Consider the following 13,284-nt stretch of genomic DNA (forward strand, 5'->3'; position numbering starts at 1 on the left):
TTTCTTCTTCTCGCCCCGACGCCTCTGCTCCTCGTCGATATAACCCCCTCAAGATAACTTCGACATGAGGGGTGGTCGATATATATACCCCCTCTCGACCGTGATAACTTATACAACGGCAGCACCCCCCGGCCCTCGGCCCTCTCGCTCGACCAAAACTCTCGAGGACACCCAAACCCTAGAGAGAAAACGATGTTGGTCTCCTACCCCCTCCCGCCGCGCCCCTACCCGATAAATTAACTCTCTCAAGGCCACCCAAATTTACCAAGTTAAAAGAGCATTGTCGTCGAGGCCACCCCAAACCCTTGAAGCGTTGTGTCGAGGCGACCCCAAACCCTAGAGAAGCAGCGTCGAGGCCACTAACATGATTCCTTATTGTGATTAGCTAGCTAGTTCTACGTTTGCCACTAATATATATATATATATATATATATATCCATCTGTACCATGTTTGAATAATAATTGACATGTTGTAAATATTTGCAGAAACTCCCGAGACGAAGAAACAGAAGCGATGTTGGGGGAGATAATCGCAAATGGAAGTGATGATGTTGCGTCATTTCTCCTCGACACCGATGGTCAGCTGGATGAAGAAGAGGGCTATGTTCATGATGGCTTCGGCCCATTAATGCCGGTACAAGAAGAGGACTATGTTCATGATGGCCCCGGTGACACAATGAAGGTACAAGAAGGAGACCGTGCTGACTGCTCCGGTGACCGAACCGAGTTCGGCCAGGTATATATATATATTAGTTAAGCCCGTGCTGACTAGTTAATTGATGCTTCCATTGTTTTGGTATATGTACACATTTTAATTACTCTCGTCTTTCTTCCTTATAATTTCTAGCCCTCCGGATCGAGCACAACTTCGTTAAGGAGACGAGGCCCGAAGAAAAAGTTGTGCTCGGATGAAAAGTTTGAGATCATAGAAATCATGCTCGACGGCGAACCGATTGAACCCATCCGGACAAGGAAGGCATTTTCTGCTCAGTGCGGGGTTCTTGTTAGGGACAAGATCCCGATCAGCATCCAACAATGGTATAAGCCTAAGGAGGAAGACCCTGAGGTGTCTTATGTCAATGATATGCAGAAAGAAGATCTTTGGACTGAGCTGAAGGCAAATTTCACCCTACCGCCAGAGGAGGATCCGGAGAATCCAGTTAAAGAGCAATTAATCAAGTCTTGTGCTCTTAAGAAGATGGCAACCCTAATGAGGAGGTGGAGGAAAGAGCTGAACCAGTTTGTCGAAAAAAAACACACCAGAATTCATCGGCAAATACGAGAAGATCAAAGATCACTGGACCGCATTTGTGGCCCACAAGACATCGAAAAAGAGTAAGAAGATGTCGGTGACAAACAAGCAAAATGCTGCGAAGAAGAAGCTTCACCATCGCACGGGGTCAGGTGGCTACCTCAAAGCCCGACCTAAGTGGACCAAGGCTGAGCATGATCTGCTTGAAAAAGGGATCAAACCAGAGACAATGTACTGGCCAGACCGTTGCCGGACTTGGTTCTTCGGGGCTGGCGGAACCTTGGACCCTGTAACAGGGAAGTGCCAGTGGATGGACGAGCAACTGGAAATACCAGTCAAGAACCTTCGACACTATATCGCTGCAGCGCAGCGAGGGACGTTCCTTCCAAACAGGGAGAAGGATGAGCTCACAATGGCCCTTGGGAATCCTGAGCACCCTGGACGGACACGAGGCACGCCAGGCTCCATTCCGTGGAAGGTTGGTTTTCCGGACGCAGGGGGTTACAAAACCCACGAGAGGAGGAAGAAACTGGAGCAGGACCAACTGCAGGCGCTGCTTGGAAGGGTAATGGGGCTAGAGCATCGAGAAGAGGAACGAGAAGCAGCATATTGCAACAAACGACCTGCCGAAGCTTCCCCTGAAGCTACCCCGCCATCTCAGCGGAGAAGCAGCGTGGCTTCCACCGAGCTGCTTCAGCCGGAGCATGTCTTGACGGCTCCTGCCAGCTATCCCGTGGATGGTATCACGGAGTCTCAAAGTTGCCACATTATGGCGCGATGGATGACTTTGAAGGTCAAGGCGGCTGTTGGCCAAGTTTATCCTAGTGGACCCGGCACAACTTATCACTACCAGCCGATTCCAGAAGGATATGCTAAGGTGATGGTGGATGAAATAACAGAGGGATTTGCGGATCTCCCGCTTGACCACGCTACCGGTACCGGTGAAGGGGAGACTAGGCTGGGTTCTGCTCTAAAGACTCCATGCCTATGGCGGAAGGAGCTCATCAACCTTCTGAACTAGACGCCTCCGCCTCCTCCTCCTCCTCCGGCGAGTTAGGGCACTCCGCCTCCTCCACCGCCTCCTCCTCCGGCGAGTGACGATCAGGGCACGCGTGGCGGCACTCCGCCTCCTTCTCCGGCGCATGGCGGCACTCCGCCTCCTTCTCCGCCTGCGCCGGCGCTCCCGAGCAGCCAGCAGCCTCCTCCTTCTCCGCCTCGCCAGCAAGGGCGGAAGAGACCCGCCGCCGCCCCGGCTGCTCCGGCGCGTCGTACTCCTTCTCCTCCGCCTCGTAAGCAAGCACGAAAGAAGACAGACGTCGCAGCCGCTCCGTCTGCTCCGGCGTCTAGCGGCACAACCAGAGGCAGGAGGCAATACAAATACGGTCCATCTCTCAAGCCTCTAGAAAAGTTACCGTACAAGAGGTCCGAGGAGGAAAACGATACGATTGTGTGGACCCATGTGAAGGACTTCTTTGAAGGGGTGAAAGCAAAGAGACATCCACCTCCGGAGGAGAAGGTAGATCCGGTGAAAGCAAAGCGCACTATCGATGCCCTGAGGAAACTACCAAAGTCTCCGCCGAGAACCAACTATGAGCGCATTACTGAACATACATATCTCCAAGCCTAGCGGTCGGGAACTACTGTCAGTGATAAAAGGTTAAAAGAATGAGCAAAGGGGAAAAATTGCCCAGCTCGGCGAACAAGCACAGCAATCGTGCCCCCCGCTCAATGTGTCTAATGCTCCGGGGACGGTGGCCGGTTATGGCAATCTTGAAGATTACCTGCCTGATGATGCACTTCCTGATTTCATGGCGGTGGACGAACACAGATACGAGTACGGGAAGCCTCTCGTCAAAGATGAAAAATCTCTGACAACAATGATACGAAGATTCCATAGTTGGTACATGAAAACCTGCAGAGAGTCTGAGGGGACGAACAGTTTGTATCTGAACATTAAAGAGGACCACAACCTCGTTTCAAGTGATCTGTTGTGTGTTCCATTTGATGAGTTCTTCGCGTTCTTCAATCAAAAGGCCCTCGATAAATTAATGGTCTTTTGCTACTGCCTGTAAGTACTATTTCTGTCATTAAGTCTATATATAGCTTGGCTCTTTCATTGCATGTATTTATAATTAATTATCCTCAATATATTATGCAGATTGAAGATCGTCGAGTGCAAAAAAATAGAAATTTATGATATTGGGTTCATTAACACAAATATCATAGATGTATTTCTGGTTGAAAAGAACGTCAAAGAGGCGGAGGACAACTTGCTACGATCGTTGATCAAAAATCAAAACAAAGATACCATACTCTTTCCTTACAACAGCAAGTGAGTGTTACTGTCGTGTGCATATTCGGTTTCCCTTATTACTCGAGCGAGGTTATAGTAATGTAATTGATGAGTTATGCATGTGTGTGCAGGTACCACTATATTCTTCTGGAGATTAAGCTTGAGCGGGGACTAGTAACCGTCTTAGACTCGAGACGGAAAGATCCCGAAAGCTATGCGGACATGACTGAAATGCTCAGCAAGTAAGTTCAATCGATCATTATCGCACCATATCGGCAACTTTTTGTTCATTTCCTGATATCTCAAGTAATAATAATTATTTTCTTTGTCTTGCAGGGTTTGGAAACAGTTCACCGCAGAAGCTTCGGGACTACCGAAGGAGCTGCGATATACATACCCGAAAGTAAGTACTACTGGCTAGCTAGTTGCGCGCATCTCCCGTTGATTCTATAGCTATACTTTCATCAATGCCATTTATAATGCTTCATTATCAGTTTGATTGACCTCTATTTCTCGTAAAGTGCTTGTGGCAGGAGGAAGGGAATGATTTCTGTGGATACTACGTGTGCGAGTTCATCCACACCGCGACTTTGAAAAACAAGCGGGGCTACTCTAAAAGACAATATGAAGTGCATAAGCAATAATATTCACAATTTCATTTTATTACACCATCATTTCTTTTGAGTTTCATTCATATATATGTATCAATTAACCCCCTTCTTCAAATTAGACGTGGCAGATGCGGAATGAACTCCTAGAACCAGATCGCATGAAAGCAATTCAAGAGGAATTAGCGGGATTCTTTCTTGACCACGTCATCAGTAAAGCCGGAGAATACCATGTGGAAATTGATTTCAAATGCTAGGGGTTTGTAATTAAGAGATCTTATACATATTGTACATGTATGTAGCCAGTAGCGTCAGATACATGATACGAAAACTTGTTGTTCGGCCAATCTCTCGGAGAAGGAGAGGTCGATCGATCACTTCTCTCGGTATGCATGACGAACTTCTGTACTGAATGGTTCTCTCGATCACTTATGTATATATAGTACGTAGTGTCGATCAAGCACGGACATAAGAGAGGACACTTATTTCTATTAATTAGCTAGCTAACACAATATAAAACACCTAAATTAACCCCCCAAAACCCCCAACCTCCCCTCCTTTAAAAAAAACAAAAAACCCAACCACTGAACTCTGACGCGTGGATGCCCTTTGGTCCCGGTTGGAGCCACCAACCGGGACCAAAGGCCCCCTGATTGGGCTCGGCGCACAGGGCCATGTGGAGGCACATTGGTCCCGGTTCGTGTTTGAACCGGGACTAATGGGTGGAGGTATTAGTAACGACCCATTAGTCCCGGTTCATGAACCGGGACTAAAGGCCCTTACGAACTGGGACTATTAGGTGTTTTTCTACTAGTGCCTGGGGGTTAAAAACTTTAGAAAACAAAATATTAGTTTAATGGTTAAATGGTGGTGGAAGTTGGAGACTCAAAATGGGTTGTGGCAGGATATTGTGCGTGCTAGATACCTTAGAAACAAAACTGTTACTGAGGTTTGTGCCAGGTTTTCTGATTCACCGTGCTGGAAAGCTCTATTGAAGGTGAAAGAGGTGTATTTGGTGGGGAGGAAAATTAACATAGAATCTGGGAATATTGCCCGGGTGTGGATGGATCCCATCAATGGGTCGCTCCCTTTTCGGGAACAATTCCCACGACTCTTTTCAATTTGCACTGACCCTGGATGCACGGTGGATAAGGTGCATCTTGTGGAACCTAACATTTTCTTCAGACGGGGGCTTAATGTCGAACTGTCTGATCAATGGAGAACGATCCGAGCCACGGTCGGTAGTCTAACACTGACCAGTGATAGTGATTGGGTGTCTTGGGGGCTTAATCAAAATGGCAAATTCTCGACTAAGTCAGTCTATAAATGGCTGGAGAGACCTATTAGTGGATGCCACTATAGATGGATCTGGAGAGCCAAGTTACCTCTCAAAATTAAAATCTTCCTTTGGCAAATGTCGCAGGATGCCGTGCTTACTAGACAGGTCATGCGTAGAAGAAAATGGCCTGGTAATCCTTGTTGCTCCTTCTGCAACGAGGTTGAGAGTTCACAACACCTGTTTTTCACCTGCCCTGTGGCGAAATGTCTGTGGAGATCCGTTTGGGTCGTGCTGGGTACTGATAGATGTCCCAGCAGTTATTGGCAGTACTATGCGTGGTGCCATTCTTTTCTTCCTGGGGGAGAGAAATTTTATACAGTGGGCCTTGCAGCTGCTTGCTGGGCTATCTGGCTGGCTCGAAATCGAGCCACTTTTGAGAAGAAAATGATCAAAACTCCTTTTGAGATTGTCTTTTCCAGGTGTTCTTTCTTGCTTTATTGGACAGGTCTACAACAAGGAGATGATGCTAATAAGCTACGGGCAGGCGCAGAGCAGATCAGGAGGTCTACAACAAGGAGATGATGCTAATAAGCTACGGGCAGGCGCAGAGCAGACCATGCAGATGATGAAGCTGTGCGAGGCTGCCAGGCAACCAATTACTGGAGAGTGATTTGCTGGAGCTGCGCGCCGAAGTTTGAAAGCCTTTTGTTCTTGTTGCTTCGAAAAGATTGTTGTCTTTGGTCTGGTGGTGTCAGTTTGGCCCCTGTTGGTCGGTTCTGTAATAGCTAGTTAGACTTAATAGATATTGGTGCTACCTAGGTTTTCGCCCCATGGCACTTGTCACGATGTCGGGCAAGTGTGGTGGGTTTCCTGGTAGTGCTTGAACTCGCTTTTTTCCCTTTCCTTTCTTCCTGAACATGTTTCCGGAACTGCTGTATTTCCGTTCTATGCAATGGAAAGGGGTTAAAGCCCGGTTCAAAAAAAAAAAATCCCGGAGATGTATCGAATGTGTGTAAACATGTTCTGCTTCCACCTCACCCACGGAGGAAGAAGAAGATGGGTGGACCAGCACCACCGGCCGGACGCTACGTACGGCGCATGCAACGGCAGCTAGCGTCCCCTAGCGCAATCAGTTGAGTTGCATGCAATGCAACTAGCGCGCGCAATCAATTTCCCTCTCCTCGACCAACAAATTATTATCAAAGTGAAGTGGTGATCCAAGCTGCCAAGCCAAATACTGGGAGTACCAACAAACAAGCGTCCAGCCACGCACCATTGCCTACAGTGTCTGCATCTCCTTTTCTGGTCTAGATCTCCAGCCAGCTCCGGTGGTCCTCTCTCGCCGGCCGGCCACCATGCAGATGGGACGAGCTAACACCGCTGGTCCATCCGTCGGACCAGCCACGTATCCATCCATGCACATAAATAACACGGCAACTACGTACATCGCATGTGTGGTGTATACTGTATAGGCAAGAAAACGTATGGTACGTAGTGCTATTAGTTAGCTCGCTGGTTCTGCCTGCAAATGGCAACCAACGCACAAACTCACAAGCAGTGAGAGATTTTAGACTGCTGCCACTGCCAGGGTACACATACATTGTGCATGCAATAATAATAACTACTACAGTAGTACAGTACCAACTGATTAACTAAGTGGCAAAAAAAAGACTAATCAACAGCAAGAGATTACGCATCAATCATTTTCATAGCTAGGCTGCTGCTGCTGTGCGTGCATGCGCCCACGAGAAAACACAGCATGTGGGGTGATCAGTGCCTCAGTGGTATGTATGTGTGCCACTGCCACTGTGCGTACGTACACATGCACAGGCGTACGCCCCCCCACAAGGCACATGGACGCGTGTATGTACGCGATTAATCAACGAGGGCGACCTGCAGCTGGTATGATCGTGCATGTGTTTAACGCACGCACGCACAGACGCCGGGAAATTGATTCACATCTCCACTTGGCCGCAGGACGTACGTACGCACGTAGCTTCACCCCACCCACCTGCAAACCAAAGAGAAGAGTTGGTTAACTACCCAGGAAAAAAGAGGATTGTCAGGAGTACTGAGTTGATGGTAGAGTGCAGTGCAGGCAACACGTACGTACAAACAGGTCGATCGGCAGGAATTAATCAGGACATGATGAGACGCATGAAAATATGCATAGGCTCCCACCTGATGATGATCAGATGCAATATTGCACAAGCAAGCAAGAGGCGACTGTATGTACTTAAGTTGCCTGAAAGTTTGTAAAGCTTCAGTCAATCTTGGAGCTTCTTCCTCCTTCCTCGCCCCCTCCTCCAATGAACCCACACCCACCTCGACCTCAACCAAACCGCCTGCCAACGCCACCGGCGGACGGTGCCATGCCCCGCCCCCCTCCACCGTGCCGCCGCCGCACCGGCCATCCTTTCCCCAGGCAACTACCAAAAAGAAAGTGCTGCCCAGTGAATTGTCAGCGGCACCATGCATTACTAGCCGCGGTTTTAGCAAGCGTATATAGATTTTGTAACATGGCGTATCTATCTAGATGGTCCAGTGTGCAGACACACGTGGACCGCGGATGAACTGCAGCAAACGCTCAGGACCACGGAACTGTTGTACCAAACGCTCACGAGTCAACTTGCATCTGCACATAATAAGTTGCACTGGCAGCTACCATACCAGCAGCAACCAATAATAATACCCTTTGTTTCCGCATACAGCACGGTGCTTCAAGGCCCATGCATCGTCATGCACACGGCAAAACAAAAAAGGAACAGCAAAGATCATGATCGACGCGACGGTTCGGATCGCTGGAATTCACGGCTGCAGTGATTAGGGAACTGAATCCACATTGTGGTTTATCGGAATTTTAGCGCTAGCAGTTTGGTTTCAAAAAGTAAGGACTCTAGCTGCACAGCCAAGACCCCGAGAAGGCTAATCAACCATGTATAGTTTTTATTTTGTGATATAAGAGACCATCATAACATGTGAGAAGCTCAGGGTAGTACGTACCTTCATGGTTCGCTGATGACCTGCAGCAGCCGCGGCGTTTTTCAGCGAGCACGGAAGGGTCAGGTGATGCTGAACGCCACGGTGGAGGGAACCTTAGGAGCCAGGTGGGTCGAGGCCATCTCCGTAGCGTAACGGCACCTTTCTTCGTCTTCCGACTTGTGCTTCTCCTTCCTGAATAAAAATGGCTCATATGCACGCGTCTCGAGTTGCAAGCTCTTCAGTGCGGGCGCCCTTCTCAGCAGAAAGTAGAGGAGCTCCATCAGTTCCGGCTCCCCGCTAAACCCTTTGACCACGATAATGTGGAGCCTCACGAAAGTCAGATCCTCAGGCCACGTCATGTTGAGCTCACTAGGTTGTTCCTTCAGCTTGGAAAACCCCTGCATGGATAAGTTGACTAACATGAGAGAAAGGACAGACAGGTAAACAGCTGTTGACTTGTTATGAGTGCAAAGTTTGTAGAAATAACAAGTGCACAGCATACATGCACCCCGAAGTATTCGAGTGACGGAGCTGCTTTAAGGAGATACGCAAGCGAGCAAATGCACTCTTTCCAAGATTTCACCAGAAAGAAGACGATCATCTTCAAATTAGCAAACCTGAAAGTGTGCCGCAGCGCACGGGATACCTGGAGGGAGTCCAAAAAAAAGGAGCTGAATTCAGCATGTAGACATTGTCTAAATATGCTCCTGCAAACCGAGGGCAGAAATCTTACGTACTTGTACAGGCCCAGAAAATTGCAAGATCAACGTTTCCAGCTTTGGAAGCTTAGGAAGCGCACTTATGAAGTCTAGAGGACATTGATTCTTCATTATGAAATGAACACGGAGTGTATCAAGAAATGTTGCATATTTGTACTCAATATTTATCTTGTGTCCCTTGTACATGAACGCCTCAAGATTGTCAGCATGAATACAAACACTAATTAAGCCATCGCAGAAATCAACATCCAAATTCAGCAATTGTGAACAAGTAACCGTCAAATGAATCAATTGATCGCAGAACGCTAGAATCAAGCTTTTGAGAGCACAACAGTTGGAAATAATATTCGAAACAGTTGCATCAGCTATTTCCACACGACTGAGTTCAAGGAAATGGAGACAAGCAAAGCCACTGAGATTTGCAGGTGTTGTTCGTACAGTGCAGTTGGATAGAGTCAACTCGCTCAACCGGCAACCTCTCCCATCAGAAAATGGTGATAATATGAAGTTATACGGCTCATTAGGGGAAATGTCAAGGCAACTTGAGCGATTCATGTCATAAAGGTCAAGGCAGAGCTTTTCCGTAGAGGCTGAAGCTGCAAACCCAATCCAGTGGTCCAGATCAGAAGCATTGACTGAGGTTAATGGGAATCTGACAGTGAATTCCTTGATTCTATTGCCATGATGATTGCGCAAAAAGCCATTCGTTTTGCGAACAAACTTTTTTACTTGAGCTTTCCGCAGACATGGTTTTTGATGGCAATAACAGATTTCTGACTCTGGCATCCTGAGAGTATAGAGGTCAAGGATGAGACAGTCAACGTTTTTCCAGAGGTGTCTCCATCTAGTGGAAAGAGAGTCAGTCATTGCAGCATCGCTTACTGTCAGTAAGGAAAGAATTTTGACTAAAATGTCATCTGGCAATATACTGATCCAATCACAGCTCTGCAGAAGAAATGACATGTTAGGTATAAAGTTAGAAACCATGTTAAGATGACATTTTACAACTTATTTTACCACAGAAAAGCGATAATATCATGGGTGCCAGGGCTTGATTACACTGTCCATTGAGCAAAATTAACAACATGATTTTAGTTTCCTCGCTAATCTATGGTTCGAACTTACAGATAATTTTAAACAACATTTACAAAAAGATAAGCGTAAACAGACATAAACAAGAGCCCCTTTTTCTGAGTAAACCACTTCCCATTAATTCATACTATTATTCCGTAAGTGTCTCTCTGATCAATACAGCAAGTGGAGGCAACAAATCAAACAAATACAGTGTAAAAACATTAATGATTTCTTACAAGTAATGACAAGCTTTTGGTACTATGTAATTACACCACTGCAGACTTGAATTGTTCAACCAATGCATAATGCATAATTAGGCTGCTACTTGTTTACGCCTCAAGGTTAGGTTTGATTTCGAAATTTGGCACTACTGTCAGCTCAAAACTTGTTCAAAAGGTAGCAAAATCAAATATTTGGGAGATAATCCTTTGTGGAAATATAAATATCTTCTAACCATTCTGCTTGAGCCGAAATAACTCTATATTGCTCAACCTCCCTTCAATTTTTTTTTGGAGTATTCAAACTCCAAGCAAACTGCGTTGTTGGACTAGCATATACAGCTAACTATTGTATTCAAGCAGAAGAAATTATATAATCGTAACAATTTTGCAAATCAAAATGAGTGCAAGACTTTCTGCCGAAACAACTTTGCATGTATTTATTTTTGAAATACATGTCAAAATGACTACACTAAGGCAGATAGTAATGCACTAGTTCAAGATGATACCTGGACAGTCTGCTCGACGTCTTGCGTGCACATCGTCTTGTTTAGGGATCCAGTACAGCGCGATGCAGTATCACGCGGCGGTTCATGTGCATGCAACCGATGCGCTGCTGACATGATCGCAGCATCACGATCACGCATGCACCGTTGCGGCTCGGTGGATTGAACGACACGCCATCGTCGCGCTGGACGAATGGCCGGGGAAGGTTTCCGCAGTTTAAATTGCCACTTTTTCATTGTGAAACAATCATCTAGAGAAAGAGATAATGGTCCAGAAGTAAGTACACAACTCTGCAGTTTTCTATGTTCATGTGCAGTTCAATGTAATAATAAAGGCAGAGTCTTCCCCGCATTAAGAATGGGTAGGATTCACACTTGTGGTGCTGATGTTTACATAGATTTAATACTCCTTGCCACTACAGATAAAATTAACGCCACACCACAACTAAATGATGACATTCCATCTTATATACATTTTTTTACATGTTTTCAACATATAGTCATTATATATCAAAACCAGGGACGTTAACAGACCAAGCAAATACTTTGCTAAAAGGTTCATCAGTTTCTACTGCTTGCAAGCTCCTACATGGAAGATGGAACCATATCTTGAAAGTTAGTATTAATATGGTCTCGGTATTGTTCCACGGATATTTACTGACAATTCCCCTTTCTTCAGTGAAAAGCAGAACTCCTGCTGGTTACAGACTAAAAGCTGGATGATGCCTGTTATGGTTTTCATCCCCTATTGCTAATCTTGGGGGTTGCAAACAGAAATCGATCCACAGCCAGTTCGTATTAGCATTGGCAAGCACTTAACTTGGTGGGAATTTCCCTCTATACTCTGATTTGTTCCTTTATTAAGCTAAACACAAAGAAGACATAAATTTGCTCCAATTAGTTGCCACTCCTACATCATGAAAAATCCCATCAGCACGCATAAATCGAAGCACTACAAATTTGTTCGAGAGAGGAAAAAACTTAACCTATGGCATCGAAATTAAGCTCCAGATTTGTGCTCTTGGCACCTCAGCTCTATGGCAGCAAGGGGAAAAAGCATTCCTCTCGATGGAATCGGAGGAACAGAATCCAGACGGAATGCGTAAGCTCCTTCGATCCCAAGTGTATTGTATGGTTCGAATTTAGAAGTCCTAGAGTCTGTCCCCCTCTGTCTCCGACCAAACCCTAAGTAAACCCCTGCCTCTCGTTCTCGTGCGCGTCAATGGACTTTTCTCTTGATCTGAGAGGCAACGATTGAGGCGTTTCATCGGGTAGAGGGAGTAGAGCAGAGCAGGTTACCTCCGGTGGCCGGTGGCGTCGCTGCCGCCGGCGACGAGGGGGAGTCCATGTCCGTCCGGGCTGCTTCAACTTTTTTTTCCCAGAGAGAGAGACAGGGGAGGAACGTGTTCGCTTATTTCCACTGGGCGGTCAAGGAGCGTGGCTCTAACTGTTTACTGGGCCTGGCCCAGCACTTCGTGTCCGTTGCTAATTGCACCAGCAAATAGCCGATTAGTTGTCTAAAAAAAAGCCGATTATTAATTTCCGGGATGGCCGTTTTGGCTCCCGGAGTCGAATTCGAAAAATAAAATAATAAATAATTTTTCAAAATTCTGAATTTTTTTATGTTCATGTTAGTGTAACAAGCATAAATTTCATGTGAAACAAGATAACGGTTCATCGTTGGTGAAAAAACAAAATTAGGTGTAACATTTAGCATTCGTCTTGTCTTTTTGCATAGCTCAAAATGCTTATACTTTGCCCATAAAAATTTGTAGGTGGCATTTGAGTGTGACAATAAACATATTTTAAAAAAAATAACATGCAAATTTTTTTAACACACAGGAGCATATGCTCCCAAGAGCTGAATTGGATTTCCGTTTCTCCTCTCTAAAAAAAGGTAATGTTTCCCGTTTGGCCCCTTCTTTTGTCTGTCTCTCCACCCACATCGTATTTCCTATTACACCATTTCTTTTGTCTGCCTTTCCCCTTCCTTCGTACGGAGCTGGGACTCTTTCCTCCTTGGCCGCATGCATCTTTGAGGCTGGTGCGCCCAGCCCAAAGAGGCTAGTGCCCCCCCCCCTAGCCCATGCAGGCCCTTGGGACGTGGTGGACCCACTTGTAGACTTTTGGACCCCTCCGAAATACTTCGGAAGCTTCGCGGTACAATATCGAGAAAAAACTGTTTTTTTCGGAATCATAAAAATGACTTTTCATATATAAATCTTTACCTCCGGACTATTCTAGAGCTCCTCGCGATGTCCGGGATCTCATCCGGGACTCCGAAAAACTTTCGGTCACCAATACAAATATCCCAATTCTACTCTAGCATCATCGAACGTTAAGCGTGCGATCT

General features: G+C 46.2%; 1 protein-coding gene across 1 annotated transcript; it reads right to left on the reverse strand.

The window, feature by feature from the left end:
* Positions 1 to 6,992: 6,992 nt before the first annotated feature.
* On the reverse strand, positions 6,993 to 12,337 carry LOC123135031 (putative F-box/LRR-repeat protein At4g15060). Its single transcript, XM_044554158.1, has 6 exons — positions 12,231 to 12,337; positions 10,935 to 11,182; positions 9,152 to 10,078; positions 8,917 to 9,060; positions 8,436 to 8,812; positions 6,993 to 7,443 (listed from the first exon to the last, which is right to left on the reverse strand). The coding sequence occupies exons 1-5, from the start codon at positions 12,277 to 12,279 to the stop codon at positions 8,495 to 8,497; spliced, it is 1,686 nt and encodes a 561-aa protein (XP_044410093.1). The 5' UTR covers positions 12,280 to 12,337; the 3' UTR covers positions 6,993 to 7,443; positions 8,436 to 8,494.
* Positions 12,338 to 13,284: the final 947 nt, after the last annotated feature.

Source organism: Triticum aestivum, chromosome 6B (assembly GCF_018294505.1).
Source record: "Triticum aestivum cultivar Chinese Spring chromosome 6B, IWGSC CS RefSeq v2.1, whole genome shotgun sequence".
Lineage (NCBI taxonomy): Eukaryota > Viridiplantae > Streptophyta > Magnoliopsida > Poales > Poaceae > Triticum > Triticum aestivum.